We start from the raw sequence: 21,674 nt of genomic DNA, 5'->3' as shown, positions 1-21,674 counted from the left end.
AGAGTAGCTACTTGTTGAAGTCATGTCGATTGAGAAGTACAGAGGGATCTTTATAAGCTGCGACGGGAGAGTAGCTACTTGGTGAAGTCATTATGTCGATAGAGAGGTATAGAGGAACCTTTATAAGCTCTGACGGGAGAGTAGCTACTTGGTGGAGTTATTATGTCGATAGAGAGGTATAGAGGAACTTTTATAAGCTGTGACGGGAGAGTAGCTACTTGTTGAAGTCATTATGTCGATAGAGGGGTATAGAGGGATCATTATAAGTTGTGACGGAAGTGTAGCAACTGGATGGGAGTCATGTTGTTGGAGAGGTATAGAGAAACCATTATGAGCTGTGACGGGAGAGGAGCAACTTGTTGGAGTTAGTCCGTCGATAGAGGTGAGGTGAAATGGGGTTTAACGTCGGTTTCAAGATTATTGCACTTATATAGCGACGTTCATGTACGTGTGTGTGCGTGCGTGCGTGCGTGCGCGCGTGTGTTTGTATTGTATACTGACTCCGAGTCGACCAGTCCTCATCTACTTACTGTAGAGCGTCAGGCAGGGAACAACAATTTCCATCTTTTAACGTCTGTTGGCATGGCGCGACCGGGGATCGAACCCCGGACCTTCCGCTCTCTGGGCAGACGTTGTACCACTAGAAGGCGATCATTTCGATAGAGATAAAGAGAGGAACCATTATAAGCTGTGACTGGAAAGTAGAAACTTGTTGGGTGTCATTATGTCGAGAAAGAGGTATAGAGGGACCATTATAAGCTCTGACGGGAGAGGAGCTATTTGTGAGAGACTTTATATAAACACAGACGTATAGAGCCTTCATTCTCCCGTCAATAAAACACATGTCTTAGAGCCTTCGTTCTCCCGTCAATAAAACACATCTTAGAGTCTTCGTGGTCCAGTCAGTGAAACATGTCTTAGAGCCTTCGTTCTCCCGTCAATAAAACACATCTTAGAGCCTTCGTTCTCCCGTCAAAAAAACACATCTTAGAGCCTTCGTTCTCCCGTCAATAAAACACATCTTAGATTCTTCGTGGTCCAGTCAGTGAAACATGTCTTAGAGCCTTCGTTCTCCCGTCAATAAAACACATCTTAGAGCCTTCGTTCTCCCGTCAATAAAACACATCTTAGAGCCTGCGTGTTCCAGTCCAGTCTTAGAGTTGTCATGATCAAGTCAATACGTCCTAGAGCCTTTATGTCCTAATTTACAACACACACCTATGAGTTTTCATGTTCTAATAAATAAATTGCACGACTCCGTGGCATTTGTTTGGCTAACAAAAGATTTCTGTTTACGTTCACGTTTCCACTGTGACCGATAAGAAATAGACCACGCCCACTTACGAACTATTGTTTCCTGATTGATAATATAATGATGTTTCGTTTTTGCGCTGAATGACAACGGTGACTTTGTACATTTTGTGTCTTTTTTATTAAATAAGCAGTCTGAGAAGTTATTATCTATTAAAAAGAATTGACTTCATTTATGGAGGTATATACGTCAACACCGGTGTACCCGGATGTACACGGTATGCACACCGGTGTTTACGTTCCTACCTCAATAAACTCAACAAATATTGAAGTCAATTCTCAAAGAAAATAAAACGTCTAAGAGCCTTCTATGATCCAGCTAATAAAACCCATCTCAGAGCCGCCGTGATCCAGTCAATGAAACACGCCTCAGAGCCTACGGGTTCCAGTCAATACAATACACCTTAGAGCCTTTGTGATCCTGTCAATAAAACACATCTCAGAACCTTCGTGATCCAGTCAATAAAACACACCCTAGAGCCTTCGTGATCCAGTCAATAAAACACGCCTTAGAGCCTTTGTCATCCCGTCAATATAACACGACACAGGTCCTAGGTGTTCCCGTAAAAAAAACACGACACAGGTCCTAGGTGTTCCCGTCAATATGACACGACACAGGTCCTAGGTGTTCCCGTCAATATGACACGACACAGGCCCCAGGTGTTCCCGTCAATATAACACGACACAGGCCCCAGGTGTTCCCGTCAATATAACACGACACAGGTCCTAGGTGTTCCCGTCAATATAACACGACCGAGGTCCTAGGTGTTCCCGTCAATATAACACGACACAGGCCCTAGGTGTTCCCGTAAAAAAAACACGACACAGGTCCTAGGTGTTCCCGTCAATATAACACGACCGAGGTCCTAGGTGTTCCCGTCAATATAACACGACACAGGTCCTAGGTGTTCCCGTCAATATAACACGACCGAGGTCCTAGGTGTTCCCGTCAATATAACACGACACAGGCCCTAGGTGTTCCCGTAAAAAAAACACGACACAGGTCCTAGGTGTTCCCGTCAATATAACACGACACAGGTCCTAGGTGTTCCCGTCAATATAACACGACCGAGGTCCTAGGTGTTCCCGTCAATATAACACGACACAGGCCCTAGGTGTTCCCGTCAATATAACACGACACAGGTCCTAGGTGTTCCCGTCAATATAACACGACACAGGCCCCAGGTGTTCCCGTCAAAAAAACACGACACAGGTCCTAGGTGTTCCCGTCAATATAACACGACACAGGCCCCAAGTGTTCCCGTCAAAAAAACACGACACAGGTCCTAGGTGTTCCCGTCAATATGACACGACATAGGCCCCAGGTGTTCCCGTCAATATAACACGACACAGGCCCTAGGTGTGTCCGTCAATTGAACACGACCCAGCTGGGTTTCGGTGTTCCCGTCAATTAAACACGAAACAGGTCCAAGGTGTTCCCGTCAATTGAACACGACCCAGCTGGGTTTCGGTGTTCCCGTCAATATAACACGACACAGGTCCTAGGTGTTTCCGTCAATATAACACGACACAGGTCCTAGGTGGTCCCGTCAATATAACACGACACAGGTCCTAGGTGTTCCCGTCAATATAACACGACACAGGCCCCAGGTGTTCCCGTCAATATAACACGACACAAGCCCTAGGTGTTCCCGTCAATATAACACGACACAGGCCCTAGGTGTGTCTGTCAATTGAACACGACCCAGCTGGGTTTCGGTGTTCCCGTCAATTAAACACGACACAGGTCCTAGGTGTTCCCGTCAATTGAACACGACCCAGCTGGGTTTCGGTGTTCCCGTCAATATAACACGACACAGGCCCTAGGTGTTCCCGTCAATATAACACGACACAGGCCCTAGGTGTTCCCGTCAATATAACACGACACAGGCCCTAGGTGTTCCCGTCAATTGAACACGACCCAGCTGGGTTTCGGTGTTCCCGTCAATTAAACACGACACAGGCCCTAGGTGTTCCCGTCAGTATAACACGACACAGGCCCTAGGTGTTCCCGTCAATATAACACGCAGAGGCCCTAGGTGTTCCCGTCAATATAACACGACACAGGTCCTAGGTTTCCCCGTCAATATAACACGACACAGGCCCTAGGTGTGTCCGTCAATATAACACGACACAGGCCCTAGGTGTTCCCGTCAATTGAACAAGGCCGAGGTGGGTTTCGGTGTTCCCGTCAATTAAACACGACACAGGTCCTAGGTGTTCCCGTCAATTGAACACGGCCGAGGTGGGTTTCGGTGTTCCCGTCAATTAAACACGACACAGGCCCTAGGTGTTGCCGTCAATATAACACGACACAGGTCCTAGGCGTTCCCGTCAATAAAACACGACAGAGGCCCTAGGTGTTCCCGTCAATTGAACACGACACAGGCCCTAGGTGTGTCCGTCAATATAACACGACACAGGCCCTAGGTGTTCCCGTCAATATAACACGACACAGGCCCTAGGTGTTCCCGTCAATATAACACGACACAGGCCCTAGGTGTCCGTCAATATAACACGACACAGGCCCTAGGTGTTCCCGTCAATATAACGCGACACAAGCCCTAGGTGTGTCCGTCAATATAACACGACACAGGCCCTAGGTGTTCCCGTCAATTGAACACGGCCGAGGTGGGTTTCGGTGTTCCCGTCAATATAACACGACACAGGCCCTAGGTGTTCCCGTCAATTGAACACGGCCGAGGTGGGTTTCGGTGTTCCCGTCAATTAAACACGACACAGGTCCTAGGTGTCACCGTCAATAAAACACGACACAGGTCCTAGGTGTTCCCGTCAATTGAACACAACCCAGCTGGGTTTCGGTGTTCCCGTCAATTAAACACGACACAGGTCCTAGGTGTTCCCGTCAATAAAACACGACACAGTTCCTAGGTGTCTCCGTCAATTGAACACGACACAGGCCCCAGGTGTTCCCGTCAATATAACACGACACAGGCCCTAGGTGTTCCCGTCAATTGAACACGACACAGGCCCTAGGTGTTCCCGTCAATTGAACACGGTCCAGCTGGGTTTCGGTGTTCCCGTCAATATAACACGACACAGGTCCTAGGTGTTCCCGTCAATAAAACACGACACAGGCCCTAAGGTGTTGCCGTCAATATAACACGACACAGGCCCTAGGTGTTGCCGTCAATATAACACGACACAGGCCCTAGGTGTTGCCGTCAATATAACACGACACAGGCCCTAGGTGTCCCGGTCAATATAACACGACACAGGTCCTAGGTATTGCCGTCAATATAACACGACACAGGCCCTAGGTGTTGCCGTCAATATAACACGACACAGGCCCTAGGTGTTCCCGTCAATAAAACACGACACAGGTCCTAGGTGTTCCCGTTAATATAACACGACACAGGCCCCAGGTGTCCCGGTCAATATAACACGACACAGGCCCTAGGTGTGTCCGTCAATATAACACGACACAGGCCCTAGGTGTTCCCGTCAATATAACACGACACAGGTCCTAGGTGTGTCCGTCAATATAACACGACACAGGCCCTAGGTGTCCCCGTCAATATAACACGACACAGGTCCTAGGTGTGTCCGTCAATATAACACGACACAGGCCCTAGGTGTCCCCGTCAATATAACACGACACAGGCCCTAGGTATTGCCGTCAATATAACACGACACAGGCCCTAGGTGTTGCCGTCAATATAACACGACACAGGCCCTAGGTGTGTCCGTCAATATAACACGACACAGGCCCTAGGTGTTCCCGTCAATATAACACGACACAGGCCCTAGGTGTGTCCGTCAATATAACACGACACAGGCCCTAGGTGTTCCCGTCAATATAACACGACACAGGCCCTAGGTGTGTCCGTCAATATAACACGACACAGGCCCTAGGTGTTCCCGTCAATATAACACGACACAGGTCCTAGGTGTGTCCGTCAATATAACACGACACTGGCCCTAGGTGTTCCCGTCAATATAACACGACACAGGCCCTAGGTGTGTCCGTCAATATAACACGACACAAGCCCTAGGTGTGTCCGTCAATATAACACGACACAGGCCCTAGGTGTTCCCGTCAATTGAACACGACACAGGCCCTAGGTGTGTCTGTCAATATAACACGACACAGGCCCTAGGTGTGTCCGTTAATATAACACGACACAGGCCCTAGGTGTTCCCGTCAATATAACACGACACAGGCCCTAGATGTGTCCGTCAATAAAACACGACACAGGCCCTAGGTGTCCCCGTTAATATAACACGACACAGGCCCTAGGTGTTCCCGTCAATATAACACGACACAGGCCCTAGGTGTTCCCGTCAATATAACACGACACAGGCCCTAGGTGTTCCCGTCAATATAACACGACACAGGCCCTAGGTGTTCCCGTCAATATAACACGACACAGGCCCTAGGTGTTCCCGTCAATATAACACGACACAGCTAGGCCTCGGTGTTCTTGTCAATAAAATATGGCACAGGTCCAAGGTGTTCCCGTCAATAAAACCCGTCCATATTCATAAGAAAATCTTTGTTAAAAGCAGTGTTCATTAACTGTACGACACTAACTATATCATCAGCACGTGTTTCTGAATCACCATCAAATAATGATGACACCGGGTGTTCCTGAAAACGTGAGCATATCCAGCAACGCCAGTGACACCCAGCAACGCCAGTGACACCCAGTACCGCCAGTGACACCCGCCATAAATACCCACACAGGCATGTCATTGTTCACATAAGAAACAACGAGATTGTATGGTACAAGTCAAAATAAGGAATTCCATCGGACCTTATTTTTGTCACTGATGCGTCAAAGTTAAAGGGGTGCTGGAGTCTTGCTTGACACAAAGGGGAACTTGACTGTAGGAAAGTTGAAGTCGTCCCTCTTGTCAAACAGTGTTGTTGATATATGTGTGTAACTCTGAATCTTTATGTATAGATCTGAATATGTAACAGATGAGGCCGATTCTCTAGTCTCCTATGCTCTAGTTCAGGGGGCTTATTGTTTGTTGGTTGTTTAACGCCGCACTCGGCAATATTCCAGCTATATGACGGCGGTCTGTAAATAATTGATTCTGGAACAGACAATCCAGTGATTGATATCATGAGCATCGATCTACACAATTAGGATAAGATGACATGCATCAACCTAGTCAGCGAGCCTGACCACCCGATCCCGTAAGTCGCCTCTTACGACAAGCATAGTAGCCTTTTAAGGTAAGCATGGGTTTCTGAAGACTAAGTGGGAGTCTATTTTAACATTATTGAACGGTGCTGGATGCCAAGATACTGAATGTTCTGGTAAATAAAACACGACATAATTTTGTAATTGTATCAATTTAATACCGTGATATATTTACCTTAATGTTTTACTGTCCGTTGATGACGGGTTTAATACTGTATATCTTGATTTCGACACATTATTGCTGAAATATTGCCGACGTGACGTCACTCAGTGTAGACTCACTGGTTTCTTTACATATCAAAGTTTACCAGTGACCACAGGGCGGTCTCGGAATCACCAGGGTGAATGCTGCATCAATAGCTGTATAAGAACCGAGGACTGTATGAAGCACAATAAAATCCCTCTATGACTCTTCGAAGGGTTGTCTGTAAATATTATGTTTAGAGTATCATATCGTCTTATTATATCATACATAGTTTGATGTGATTGTCGTATTGGAATCACTCAACTCGATATCTAGTCTGATGCACTTAATATTTCAGGAAACATGTCAGTCTTTATCTTTATTTACGCCACGAGAAAACTTGAGGGATGTGTGATCCGTAATGCAAGGGAACTAACTCGTGGCATTCAGAACCTTCCGTTGAGTCGGAAACCGATCTATGCTGACTGATTGAACCTGAAGGCAGGGGCGGATAACTCCCAATTCTTGCATCTGTTGCAAAACGAGACGAAAGAAAGTTTTATACCTCTTATCTTCTGTCAATCCTTAAAGCATTGGATTAACTAATCGTCACCCACTTTAGACACATGCTTACTCAGGTAATTCCGTTATGTTGAGATTTTCATGAAAATGCGTGTGAGCTGTGCATGTTCATTATTTATTTTGTCTCATTGATTTCGGTTTCGCATATGCCACAGCATGTGATTTTATGTCAGTTCCACAGTGGTGGCCACGATTGGTTGACGATGTATTAAACCTGTCATTATTTAGTGTTGCCGGGGTGGTGGTGGTGGTTATACACTACGTGAATACCCCTCAGTTGTTAAAGCACTGCCATTGCCAAAAATATATAAGAGTTTGACACATTTTCTGTGATGTGGGGGCCGACAGTGGTGACATTGTCATACATATGTCGTCGCTTAAACTGTTTTCGAACAGCCATACTGATCGTTACTTGTCGCGATATAAAGAGAGGTGACGTCATCAAAGGACTTGACAGTTCACGTCAAGTTCATGGTTCATGTTCATGTGAAGAGCTCTTCACCAATCAGAACAGCCCAACATTCATAGATTGTGAATAGGTTTCAAACTTTCGATTACTTTTGGAGTTTTATTGACAAGCTGCAAAAAAAGTATAATGCTGAGAGAACCATGTCCGACCGGGCAGTTGGGTAGCCTGGTGGTTAAAGTGTTTGCTCACTATGCAAAAGGCCCAGGTTCGATTCCCCACATGGGTACAATGTGTGAGACACGTGAGGATTGATGCTCATGATATTAATCACTGGATTGTCTGGTCCAGACTCGATTATTTACAGACCACCGTCAAAAAGCTGGAATATTGCCGAGTGTGGCATTAAACGTCTAACCTGACGTGATATTGCAGGAATATTGCTAAAAGTGTTGTATTACCATACTCACTCACTCACTCTAGTCGTAGTTGATGTTGGGAGGCATGTACGACTTCGGACCTCCCCTTATAATCTTGGTATGCAATATCATAAGAAACTGGTCGTACCACCATTCATATAGGCTAATATCTAGACTCTGAAAAGAAAACATTTTACAGAAAAAACTGTTGTTAAATTATCCTGATGAGATATAACAAAAAGGATCCCAGAGATTCTCTTCCTGAATCTGCAGTAATCTAGACTTGCCAACTATTATAGACTTGCATGGGCTATATTGGATATAATTGTTTCAGGGTCTGTATCATGTGTATGACAGACATAATAATTTATAATATACTTTTGTCTAACATTTTAGATAGTTCGCTGTGACTGATATGGTGAGCTTGCCGCGCCTTACTGGCGCACTCCGAGTTTTCTCCAATGTTTCGGCCAGTGAGGTTCAAGGGGCCGGGGGTAATGACGATCTGGCACAGCGCAGACTGCTGTCAGCAGAGAAAGAAAACAAGGGAGGTCACTCCTGGCAAGATCTGGTGACTTTACTGCAGAAGCGAGGAGATGTAGAAGCCAAGGAGTCCTCAGCTGTCCTGAAACAACTCATTGCCTGCGCCAGATCTATTGGTGAGAAACTGAGCATGCACAAGTGTCTGGTTTGGTGTCCTGCAGAATTATTAATTGATGTCAACAGTGTTCACATCTTCCTGGGGCAAGGGAGTTAACTAACTTTAGAAGTCCAGTTTCAACCCTTAGCAAACTAGGCTTGAACTCCTGGGCACAATCGTAGCACCACCAGTGGCTATTAGGAGTTAAGTCCCTTCTGTGCCTTCTATGCCCTCTATCAGATTCCACCTCTCGTATCACTTGCATTTGCTTAAAAAAATGGCGACGCCCAGTCAAGACGATCTGATCAATAATCAAGAACTATATTGTGATAAAACGTGTGATCATGTGAGTACCTTGATTAAAAACATGAAAAGATTTGGAAAATATCTGTTGACAACTAGTTGGCGGTGCACATGCTTTGCAAATCCTGCAATCAACGGAAATCTCTGCAGGACAGTTTACGAACTGGATTTCGATTTCGTTGCCCAATTTTGATTAGACTAAGCATAGTCCAGCCAAAATGTAACTCCATAATACCAGCCTTGTTCGGCAAGGGTGGAAACTGGACTTTTATAGTCAGTTAACTCCCTTGCCCCGGGAAGATGTCGTGTTCATGGTGTTAATTTTATTGATAAACAAGATAAAGTTGAAGTAGAATACATTTGCGAGTGTATTGACTTCACATGATGCGTGAACCCTGTGTATTTGATGCACTTTTCTTTCAAAATACTCAACATATTTTAGATGAGTCTCAATTGACATGACCAATATTGACGAGTCAGCTCTAGTTCCTACAAGATACAGGGTCTGTGAAACCTACTGTCAACTCAACTTTTTTGCATCGAATGCAGTTTTATAATAACTGTAAATTTAAGAAAATATAATTTTGAATAAATTTACCTGCCTAATTTGTAGTTTGGAATCCTAGATAAATCTCTTTATCATCCAACACTGGCTCCCACAGGAGATATCGCTTAGGTGAGATCAAGCGATATCTACGTTGTAGATATCAATGCAATGGAATTGCATCACTATGCTTTGCAGACCATTGTGACATCATTGGTTACAATGACGTCACAATCAAATGACATTACTAATGGCTCTGCTACTGAAGCTGTTAGCAGTACTTTTTTTAAGACACTGCTTATTACTGTCTACAAACTGAAAAAGTTGGAGGAATGGTGTTGGATGATACACTTGTTGATAAAAGTGGATAAAAGTCTTCGGCATGCCTCAGAGTTATTCCGCTTTTATCAACTCGTGTTTATATATTTGATATCAAAAGACACTCCGGTGAGATTCACTATGTCATGCTGGTTCCATTCCCCATCACTCACTCATTTTCCCATGGGTTCTATTCCCAACACCAAACTCACTCACTCACTCACACTTCTGTCCTTGTTTCCAGTTGGCGGTGAAGCATCCTCGGACATTGTGGAGGGAGCAGCAGCGTACCTGTTTGAAATTTTCAAATTTGCAGAGAGCGTGGGTCAGAGAGAGACGACGACTCTGAGGAGCATCTTCGGCCCATTCCCAGCCACCGCAGCAACGAAAGCATGTGAGCTGGTCTCCCGCATCGTGTCCTGGTTGCCAGGCGACGTCCTCCTGGAGGATGACTTCCACGGTCGGGAGGAAGCAGATGGAGCAGCCATTATTCAGGAATTCGGGAAAAATATCAAATTCTTAACTCCAGCACTAGATAGGGAAGAAGAGTTGTCGAGTTCTGAATCTGAAGATGAAGTGGAAGAGAAAAATGTAGATTTGAAATATAACGCTCCGCCCGTGTCGGAGAAGAAGGCTGCAGAGGGGGGAGCAGGACGGTTGGAGGACAGGTGTGACTCATCATGGCTCCTGCAGGAAGTGAGGAAGTACTTCTCATCGGGGGAAACAGACATCGGGCTGAGTCTAGAGGACCTGTCCACCACCATCTTCGAGGTTCTGTGTTCCACCAAGACAGATGAGGAACTGCAGAATGAGGTTTGTGTTGAACCTTGAATAGGCTGAAATTATATACTCCCCTGAATCAGAATCCTGAATAGAATGTGTTACTGAATCTCCATGGGAACTACATTTGTGATCATCAAAATTGAATTGATCAAAAATATTTACTATGCTGTTCTAGACCTAATGAACAAAATCTCGATCAGATTTTAGGAGCAGTTAAAATGTTTTCTTCTTATCTATATTAAATATATAAATCTGTTATGTTACTTTCTCACCCTTTGTTTTTTTTCAGCTGTTTGAGCTGCTTGGTTTTGACCGTTTTGGGCTGATTCAAAGTCTGCTGTCGAACCGGAGTCGCCTAATGAAGACCCTAGTGGCCGACACTAACAGAGCCGCAATAGCAAAAGTGCAGGCCCAGAGTAGGTCACAGTGACATGTCAGTTGGCTGTCAATGTAGGTCACAGTGACATGTCAATTGGCTGTCAATGTAGTTCACAGTGACTTGTCGATTGACTGTCAATGGAGGTCACAGTGACCTGTCAATTGGCTCTCAATGGAGGTCACAGTGACATGTCAATTGGCTGTCAATGTAGGTCACAGTGACATGTCAATTGGCTGTCAATGTAGTTCACAGTGACACGTTTCCCATTAATGGGTCAAGTCTCAAGTCAATTGGCTGTCAATTTGATCGCAGTGTCACATTTCACATGTCTCTTGTCAATTGGCTGTCAATGTTTGTATTCAAGTACAGTTTGTTTTATGTGATATGCTGCTTATGTTGTCAATATATTTACAGGAAAGAAGGAAGTGGACAGACCAACCTATGGTTGCCAGGTTACAATACAGGTAGGCATGTCAGGGAGGTAGTTGCTAGGTTACAAGACAGGCAGGAACGTCAGGGGGGGGGGAGAGGATGTTGCTAGGTTACAATACAGGTAGGCATGTCAGTGCAGTTGCTAGGTTTCAATGCAGGTAGGCATGTTATGGAGGGAATGGCTGTTGCTAGGTTACAATACAGGTAGGCATGTCAGGGAGGTAGTTGCTAGGTTTCAATGCAGGTAGGCATGTCATTGAGGGAATGGCTGTTGCTAGGTTACAATACAGGTAGGCATAGCAGGAAGGGGGAGGCGGTTGCTAGGTTACAATACAGGTAGGCATGTCAGGGAGGGAATGGCTGTTGCTAGGTTACAATGCAGGTAGGCATCTCAGGGAGGGGGAGGCTGTTGCTAGGTTACAATGCAGGCAGGCGTGTCAGAAAGGGAGACGAAGTTGCTAGGTTACAATACAGGTAGGCATGTGAGGGAGGGAGAGGCTGTTGCTTGGTAACAATACAGGTAGGCATATGAGGGAGGGGGAGGCTGTTGCTAGGTTACAATACAGGTAGGCATGTCAGGGAGGGAATGGCTGTTGCTAGGTTACAATACAGGTAGGCATGTCATGGAGGGGGAGGCTGTTGCTAGGTTACAATACAGGTAGGCATGTCAGGGAGGGAATGGCTGTTGCTAGGTTACAATGCAGGTAGGCATGTCATGGAGGGAATGGCTGTTGCTAGGTTACAATACAGGTAGGCATGTCATGGAGGGGGAGGCTGTTGCTAGGTTACAATGCAGGTAGGCATGTCAGGGAGGGAGAAGATGTTGCTTGGTTACATAAAGAGCTGCTTGTCTTGTCTGTTAGTGAGTGTGATCTGGCGCGTGTGTGTCATTGTACCCCAACAGTGTGGATGGTTGCACATCACTTGACTGCTGATACATCAAACTGTGATCACATCCGACTGTCTTTGTCGTGTTCATCATTGTGTACAAGATAACACTCAGACTGCACAGACACAGTGTACCTCCCTCCCTCCCTCCCTCCCTCACTCACACACTCCCCGATCACTCACTCACACTCCCACCCACTCACTCACTCACTCACTCACTCTCATCTTTCCCCAGTCCGAGGAAGAGAAACAGCTGATGAAGCAGATACGTAGGGAGGAGAAGAAACTGTCCAAGCGGGACGGGAAGAAAGTGGAGGAAGAAGGAAAGAAAGCCTTCAACCCCCTGGAGATGCGCGCCCAGAGGTGAGGACCTTCACCCTGATACATCTATAAAACTGGACTCTGTTGATCTCTGTAATGTGTAACTACACCTAGCCTTCATCTGACTGTGTGTCATGTGTCACGTGAAATGTTTATTTACAAGCAGGAGTGTGTCACCGGATGAAATATGTTTCAAGGTAACTGCTTTTTACCCACTGGGTACATTCTACCACGAATAACCATGGTAACCGTGTGTTGTCAGGGAGGCGGCGCTGCAGGTGGCCTCCAATCGTCCCCTGTTCACCAGCAGCAGCAAGGTCTACCAGAGAGAGAAATACCCATTCGTGTTCGACTCTTACGAGGAGGCGAGACAGTCATCAGCATACGTGGGGGGGAGCAGCGTGAGTGGCATGTCCAGTTCCTTCTGCAGTGTGTTGAATGTTGGGTGCTACATAAACTGTCCCATTAGGAAACTACTCGAATCATCAAACCTGTCTTGTTGTTAAACAACCAGGGGCAGATAACTCCCTCACAGCCACCACCCACACCCAACATTTTACAAGTACTTCAATCATTTGCTGTCACTGACAGTTTCCACAAATATACTGAACTGCTAAAGAAACATCACCATGGATAGATATATGAGAAACCTTATTTGTCCAAACACTGTAAACTTACTTTGAGACGTATTAAAAAGATGAAACTTGGCAAAACTGATCATCAAGGTTGAAATTAAAATGTCAAATGTTCTAAAAGTGAAACACAACACTAGTCTTGGAGAAAATGGCATCACAAGTCCGAATGTCGTGTGTCCGCCATGTGCAACATATGTATATATGTACAACTTTCTGCCACATAACAACAGTGATGAAGTATAGTGTACAAAGCAAGTGATTTATTTGTTTTGTAAAAGAAGTCTGGAAAATAAATATTGAACCTGCACGAAGATAAACCTGGGGAATCGGACATAGGATGTTCACATGGTTGGGAAAGAGCTGGTTACAAAGCTGGTTAAAGAGCTCATTAAAGAGCTGGTTACGGATTTGGTTATAGAGTTGGTTATAGAGCAGGTTATAGAGTATCGTGTGGTTATAGAGCTGGTTATAGAGTATCGTGTGGTTTTAGAGCAGGTTATAGAGTATCATGTGGTTATGACTGGTTATAGAGCAGGTTAAAGGGTATCGTGTGGTTTTAGAGCTGGTTATAGAGTATCGTGTGGTTATAGAGCAGGTTATAGAGTATCCTGTGGGTATGACTGGTTATAGAGCAGGTTATAGAGTATCGTGTGGTTATAGAGCTGGTTATAGAGTATCATGTGGTTATGACTGGTTATAGAGCAGGTTATAGAGTATCATGTGGTTATGACTGGTTATAGAGCAGGTTATAGAGTATCGTGTGGTTATGACTGGTTATAGAGCAGGTTATAGAGTATCGTGTGGTTATGACTGGTTATAGAGCAGGTTATAGAGTATCGTGTGGTTATGACTGGTTATAGAACAGGTTATAGAATATCATGTGGTTATGACTGGTCAAAGAGCAGGTTATAGAGTATCGTGTGGTTATGACTGGTTATAGAGCAGGTTATAGAGTATCGTGTGGTTATAACTGGTACATTTGATACTGCCTTATTTCACATATTTGTCACAGCAAGAAGTAATATATCCATTTTTAATCATTAATTCTTTACATGTTACCAATTTGTCCAGATGGTGTTGCCCCAAGGGTTCAATCGTACGGACAACAAGGAGTACGAGGAGGTGTCCGTCCCCCCCAACGACCCCGCCCCTATCGATGTGGGGCAGAGGCTCATTCCTATTGATGAGTTGGATGAGGTGAGACATCACATGTTCACTATAACATTGGAAACATTCCTGAATATAACTCTGGATATATCACTAGATATAACTCTGGATATATACAGTGGATATATACAGTGGATACAGCTCTTGATATAGAACTTACATTTGAACTGTGTGTCTGTTTGTTTAACACTGCTATGTTCTAGTAAATAATCGAGTCTGGACCAGACAATCCAGTGATTGACATCATGAGCATCGATCCACGCAATTGGGGGATATGATGACATGCATGAATCAAATCAGCGAACCTGACCTTTCCATCATGTTAGTCACTTCTTACGACAAGCATAGTCGCTTTTACAGTAAGCATGGGTTGCTGAAGACCTAGTCTACCCCGGTTCTTCACAGGCCTTGAATATGTTACTAGATTTTGTTGTTAATATTAATTTTGTCCACCTCTCCTACACCATGTACATGTGCACATCATTAATGTCCATGTCATCATCAATCACAAATATTTGGTCTGCCCAGATTGGTCAGCTGGCGTTCCGCGGAATGAAGAGCTTGAACCGCATCCAGTCTGTGGTGTTTGAAGCTGCCTACAAGACCAATGAGAACCTGCTGATCTGTGCCCCAACTGGCGCCGGTAAAACCAACATCGCCATGTTGACCATCCTGCACGAGCTGAATCAGCACTTGTCCCAGGGCGTCATCAAGAAAGACGAGTTCAAGGTAACACGACAGAGCCCTTCATTTGTGTACTTGCTATCATGAGGCCTCAATGGAGGAGTGAGTGAGTGAGTTGGGTTTAACTCTGCTTTTAACAGTATCGAGTCGAACCCACAATTATAGGTTTCTGGCGTGCTCAAGGGACCAGCTTTGCACAGCGAAACGCGGCGCCTTAGACGACTGGGCCACCCTTGCAGCGGGAAGAAGAACCAAAGTTCACGTTGCTGATGATTCCATTCTGACTTGTAATTTGTGTATGCTGATCTGTAATTTGTGTCTGACTGTCTCATCTTTCTTGTAGATTGTGTATGTTGCTCCCATGAAAGCTCTGGCGGCAGAAATGGTTCGGAACTTCGGTGGACGTCTGGAGCCACTAGGTATTGCAGTACGGGAACTGACCGGGGACATGTCCCTCACAAAGGCTGAGATCCTGAAAACACAGGTTAGTTGGGGTCACAGGTTAATGGGGTCACAGGTTAGTGGGGTCACAGGTTAGTGGGGGTCACGGGTTAGTAGGGCTCACGGGTTAGTAGGGCTCACGGGGTAGTGAGGGTCACAGGTTAGTGGGGGTCACAGGTTAGTGGGGTCACGGGTTAGTAGGGGGTCACAGGTTAGTGGGGGTCACAGGTTAATGGGGGTCACAGGTTAGTGGGGTCACGGGTTAGTAGTGGTCACAGGTTAGTGGGGTCACACGTTATTAGGGTCACCGGTTAGTGGGGGTCACAGGTTAGTGGGGGTCACAGGTTAGTGGGGGTCACAGGTTAATGGGGGTCACAGGTTAGTGGGGTCACGGGTTAGTAGGGGTCACAGGTTAGTAGGGGTCACAGGTTAGTAGGGGTCACAGGTTAGTGGGGGTCACAGGTTAGTGGGGGTCACAGGTTAGTGGGGTCACAGGTTAGTAGGGGTCACAGGTTAGTTGGGGTCACAGGTTAGTCGGGGTCACAGGTTAGTGGGGGTCACAGGTTAGTTGGGGGTGTGGGGGGCCACTTTTACATGCCTCCATCATATTGCTGTATAGGGCTGAAGAAACAATAATTCTTTGGCATTGACTTTCATACATCGGTGTTACTTCTTACATACGTGCTGCTAGTTTCCAGTTCAGATCTTTCATCAATGTATCTTTGTCATTAGGTTATTTTATGGGTTATCAGACCCGCCAGACTGTGCATGCTTCAGATTCAAGTTACTTGGGTCAAAATTTAAATACTTTAAGCCATCGTGACACTGATTGTCTGACAGATGCTGGTGACGACCCCCGAGAAGTGGGATGTGGTGACGAGGAAGAGTACAGGTGACGTGGCCCTGGCTCAGCTGGTGAAACTGCTCATCATCGACGAGGTCCATCTGCTCCATGACGACCGGGGGCCCGTCATCGAGAGTCTCGTGGCCAGGACTATAAGACAGGTGCGTCGTGGGGAGGGAACACCTTGCTGGAGAGATGTCGACATCAGCTGTCACAGTAGATTGATGTCATATCACAGTAATACTGCTTCACTCACTCAGTAGGATATTACTGTGCTAATATTATGATATTGCTGTGATATTTTTGTGATATTACTATGGTATTACAGTTAACTATTTTTATAACGAACATGTTTATAAAGAACTGATGGGTATAATGAACAAATTGTTTGGTCCCGACCATTTGGTATATATGCTGAATGTATGCTCATAATGAACTATAGTTATAACAAACTAAAATTAGTGGTCCCTTTGAGTTCGTAATGACCGTAGTTTACTTTACTATGATATTTCTGTGATATTATGATGTTGCTGTGATATTACTTCAATATCGTCATGATGTTTCCATGATGTTGCTGTAATACAAACCGTACATTCCACCAGGTGGAGAGTACTCAGAGTATGATCCGTATTGTGGGTCTCTCGGCAACGCTGCCCAACTACATCGACGTGGCCAGGTTCCTCAACGTCAACCCCTACCTCGGACTGTTCTTCTTTGATGGAAGGTTCAGACCTGTGCCCCTCGGCCAGACCTTCATAGGTGAGAATTTAGACCCTCGACCAGACCTTCATAGGTGAGAATTTAGACCCTCGACCAGACCTTCATAGGTGAGAACTTAGACCCTCGACCAGACCTTCATATGTGAGAACTTAGACCCTCAGCCAGACCTTCATAGGTGAGAACTAAGACCCTCAGCCAGACCTTCATAGGTGAGAACTAAGACCCTCAGCCAGACCTTCATAGGTGAGAACTTAGACCCTCAGCCAGACCTTCATATGTGAGAACTTAGACCCTCAGCCAGACCTTCATAGGTGAGAACTAAGACCCTCAGCCAGACCTTCATAGGTGAGAACTTAGACCCTCGACCAGACCTTCATATGTGAGAACTTAGACCCTCAGCCAGACCTTCATAGGTGAGAATTTAGACCCTCAGCCAGACCTTCATAGGTGAGAACTAAGACCCTCGACCAGACCCTCATATGTGAGAACTTAGACCCTCGACCAGACCTTCATAGGTGAGAACTAAGACCCTCAGCCAGACCTTCATAGGTGAGAACTTAGACCCTCGACCAGACCTTCATAGGTGAGAACAAACCCACATCCAGACCTTCATAGGTGAGAATCTAGACCCTTGGCCGTTAGCCAGACCTTCATAGGTGAGAACATAGACCCTCGGCCAGACCTTCATAGGTGAGAACATAGACCCTCGGCCAGACCTTCATAGGTGAGAATTAGACCCATGCCGCTTGGCCAGTCTTATCACAGACAAGGACTTAGACCCATGCCCCTTGGCCAGTCTATCACAGACAAGGACTTAGACCCATGCCCCTTGGCCAGTCTTATCACAGACAAGGACTTAGACCCATGCCCCTTGAAATTAGACAGTGAGAAATGTTGTTTGTGTCTCAGGTGTGAAGGCCACGAACCGGGTGCAGCAGATGATGGAGTTTAACAACGTCTGCTACGACAAGGTGGTGGCACAGATCAAGGCCGGCTACCAGGTAGGCCTCCATGTTCTGCAGACAGACGCACAGCACACTGCTCTGTTCTTGTGGCGACTCCCATAGTCCCCCAGCAACCTGTGCTTCAGTGACTGTCATCGTACCAGTACTAGACCACAGTGCTGTTGGGGATTCTGCCAGTATTAGACTATGGTGCTGATAGGGATTCTGCCAGTATTACACCATGGTGCTGATAGGGGTTCTGCCTGTATTAGACCACAGTGCTGTTGGGGATTCTGCCAGTATTAGACTATGGTGCTGATAGGGATTCTGCCAGTATTACACCATGGTGCTGATAGGGGTTCTGCCTGTATTAGACCACAGTGCTGTTGGGGATTCTGCCAGTATTAGACTATGGTGCTGATAGGGGTTCTGCCAGTATTACACCATGGTGCTGATAGGGATTCTGCCAGTATTAGACCATGGTGCTGTTGGGGATTCTGCCAGTATTAGACTATGGTGCTGATAGGGGTTCTGCCAGTATTAGACCATGGTGCTGATAGGGATTCTGCCAGTATTACACCATGGTGCTGATAGGGATTCTGCCAGTATTAGACAATGGTGCTGTTGGGGATTCTGCCAGTATTAGACTATGGTGCTGATAGGGGTTCTGCCAGTATTAGACCATGGTGCAGATAGGGGTTCTGCCAGTATTAGACTATGGTGCTGATAGGGGTTCTGCCAGTATTAGACCATGGTGCTGTTGGGGATTCTGCCAGTATTAGACCATGGTGCTGATAGGGATTCTGCCGGTATTAGACCATGGTGCTGATAGGGATTCTGCCAGTATTAGACCATGGTGCTGTTGGGGATTCTGCCAGTATTAGACTATGGTGCTGATAGGGATTCTGCCAGTATTAGACCATGGTGCTTTTGGGGATTCTGCCAGTATTAGACCATGGTGCTGTTAGGGGTTCTGCCAGTATTAGACCATAGAGCTGATATGGATTCTGCCAGTATTAGACTATGGTGCTGATAGGGGTTCTGCCAGTATTAGACCATGGTGCTGTTAGGGGTTCTGCCAGTATTAGACCATGGTGCTGTTGGGGATTCTGCCAGTATTACACCATGGTGCTGAAAGGGATTCTGCCAGTATTAGACCATGGTGCTGATAGGGATTCTGCCAGTATTAGACCATGGTGCTGATAGGGGATTCTGCCAGTATTAGACCATGGTGCTGATAGGGATTCTGCCAGTATTAGACCATGGTGCTGATAGGGATTCTGCCAGTATTAGACCATGGTGATGATGGGGGTTTCTGCCAGTATCATATAGGATAAGGGCCCTAAAAAGGCCTACGTGATATGCATAAATTTAAGAATTTTTGCAAAACTATCAGAAATTCTTATGATAGTAGTCACTAGTGGTGTAACGACACGGCGATACAGTATTGTATCCCGATGCACAGCCCACGATACGATGCATCGATTTGGAAAGCATGTATCGCGATACATACGATATTTTCATAACACAGTTTACTTACATATTTTCTTGAGTATAGTGCGCACCTTTTTTCTCCCAAAAACAGCTGTGTAGAAGGGGGTGCGCATTATACACAAATTAATGAGTTTTGATGTTTTTTCCCCCATGGAAAGACATTACCGTGAGCACGTAACACCGGAAATACCATGTCAACAAATCCATACTGAAGTTCGCAAATTATTCATGTAATTACACTGTCTGGCTAGAAAAAGTGTTCTTTGTATATTTGGACTTATGTTTGTAACTTATTTCATTAATTTTATTCAAAATTCCTTTTAATATTGTTTTAATTTATTTCGGCGAAATCGTGTGTGAAGCGAACGGAAGAGCTGATATGGATTCTGCAAGTATTAGACCACAGTGCTGTTGGGGATTCTGCCAGTATTACACCATGGTGCTGTTGGGGATTCTGCTGGTATTAGACCATGGTGCTGATAGGGATTCTGCAAGTATTAGACCACAGTGCTGTTGGGGATTCTGCCAGTATTACACCATGGATGTCGCACAACTCACCGTTATTAACAGCAACCACGGTCAGGTTACTGCTATTGACGCCTTGAAACAAACTCTAGTTGACAGAAAATGGATACATATATCATAAGTGCCATACTTTGATTCGTTAAAAGCCATATTTGTTTTTGTTGGACGATTGTATGTCAACACGTAATTCTCGCGATCAAGCGATCATGCGATCACGCGATCATGTGCACGGGAGCCTTGACGGTGACTGGTCAGACTGGTTCCATGTAAAAAATAATACCCGGCAAAAGCTGCATCTAAATTAACAAGATATTGGAATATATTATTCCTGATAAAAAGAATAGTTTCAGATACAACTGTTGCCGATCCTTGCATTAAAATCCTGTTAAGTTATATCATTGGGTGTGTCTTGACCGAATCACCGGTAGATTCCAAGAAAACGTGTGTACAGCTGATTGCTGTGTCCGGCTTAGTTTACGAGAAAATACACAAGGTAATCTTAATCCCTGGATATAAAACAATGCCTAGCTGAACAAAAAATACAATTTAAACGGTAAATCAACATGTCTGGTGATTTTTTATCTCAAATTTCGAATTTGTACTGACGAAGTTTCTCATCACCCGTTCGTTTGCCGGACTTCGCTGAAGGGGTACGGTGTAATTTTTTTCTGCGCAAAATATTCAAATTTCTTTTTTTCCAAAATATTGAACCCGCTAGAGGGGGGTGCGCACTATACTCAAGAAAATACGGTACTTTTAAACATGAAATACGTTTAACAGTTTCAAAGCCAGTTTGTTGTTTCAGTAAAACATACTGTATTGCTGAGAAGATGCTATAACAGTAAATAAACACTTGTCACATCTTTTAGAGAGCAGAAAGACATCAACTTGGCTTAGCTTGTACCAGTAAACACTGTATCGTGATACGTATCGTATCGCGACCCCTGTATCACGATACGTATCGTATTGCGACCCTCCCGTATCGTTACACCTCTAGTAGTCACGTATGTTCTTATAAATGAGACTTTGTTCTTTTCAAGAATTGGATGTTTGGTACTTGACAACACTAAATGCTGATTATAAAAGTTTTCAGGACGTTATTTTTTTCTTGTAATATTTGAACTTGAGCAAGTTTTTGGGCTCTGATATGAACTTGAAGTTCGAAACATCAGTCATTTTTACTCCCCTTGTCATACCTCTGTATTTAATTAGGTCATAAACACAAAATACGCACGTGTAAGAAAGAGAAAAGTTGTCAGCCATCTGAACATGTCTGAAAATGTTCGTATCTGTATTTCAAGTGTTCCGGAAATTGACCCTCATCCTTCTTCCTTCTTTATGACCTGACTCTGTTTTCAGGTGATGGTGTTCGTCCACGCCCGTAATGAGACAGTGAGGACGGCCATGATGTTGCGGGACTACTCCAAGAACCGAGGTCACTCCCAGCTGTTCCTTGCTGACCAGGGTCGCAGCTACGGCGAGGCTCAGAAGAATGTAAGTCTCAGACACAAGTATTTCTTCCATTCATCCTAATTA

At 45.2% G+C, this 21,674-nt stretch overlaps 1 protein-coding gene across 2 annotated transcripts in view; it reads left to right on the top strand.

The window, feature by feature from the left end:
• Positions 1-7,183: 7,183 nt before the first annotated feature.
• LOC124112359 (activating signal cointegrator 1 complex subunit 3-like) overlaps positions 7,184-21,674 on the top strand; it is a 265,355-nt gene continuing 250,864 nt past the window's right edge. Inside the window, exons 1-14 of one of the 2 annotated variants that reach the window (XM_048383405.1) lie at positions 7,184-7,307; positions 8,473-8,735; positions 10,126-10,694; positions 10,954-11,080; positions 11,458-11,507; positions 12,599-12,726; positions 12,947-13,085; positions 14,391-14,516; positions 15,015-15,215; positions 15,514-15,654; positions 16,452-16,616; positions 17,058-17,214; positions 18,085-18,176; positions 21,498-21,632. In XM_048383405.1, coding sequence (XP_048239362.1) covers positions 8,492-8,735; positions 10,126-10,694; positions 10,954-11,080; positions 11,458-11,507; positions 12,599-12,726; positions 12,947-13,085; positions 14,391-14,516; positions 15,015-15,215; positions 15,514-15,654; positions 16,452-16,616; positions 17,058-17,214; positions 18,085-18,176; positions 21,498-21,632 — 2,274 coding nt within the window. In that variant the 5' untranslated portion in view covers positions 7,184-7,307; positions 8,473-8,491. Of the gene's footprint in view, positions 7,308-8,472; positions 8,736-10,125; positions 10,695-10,953; positions 11,081-11,457; positions 11,508-12,218; positions 12,226-12,598; positions 12,727-12,946; positions 13,086-14,390; positions 14,517-15,014; positions 15,216-15,513; positions 15,655-16,451; positions 16,617-17,057; positions 17,215-18,084; positions 18,177-21,497; positions 21,633-21,674 lie in introns of those variants that run through there. The other variant, XM_048383406.1, reaches the window with a different exon arrangement.

Source organism: Haliotis rufescens, unplaced genomic scaffold (assembly GCF_023055435.1).
Source record: "Haliotis rufescens isolate VD_foot unplaced genomic scaffold, xgHalRufe1.0.p SCAF_48, whole genome shotgun sequence".
NCBI lineage: Eukaryota > Metazoa > Mollusca > Gastropoda > Lepetellida > Haliotidae > Haliotis > Haliotis rufescens.
Note: the sequence above shows the minus strand (reverse complement) of the source record. Positions and strands in the feature narration are given on the sequence as shown.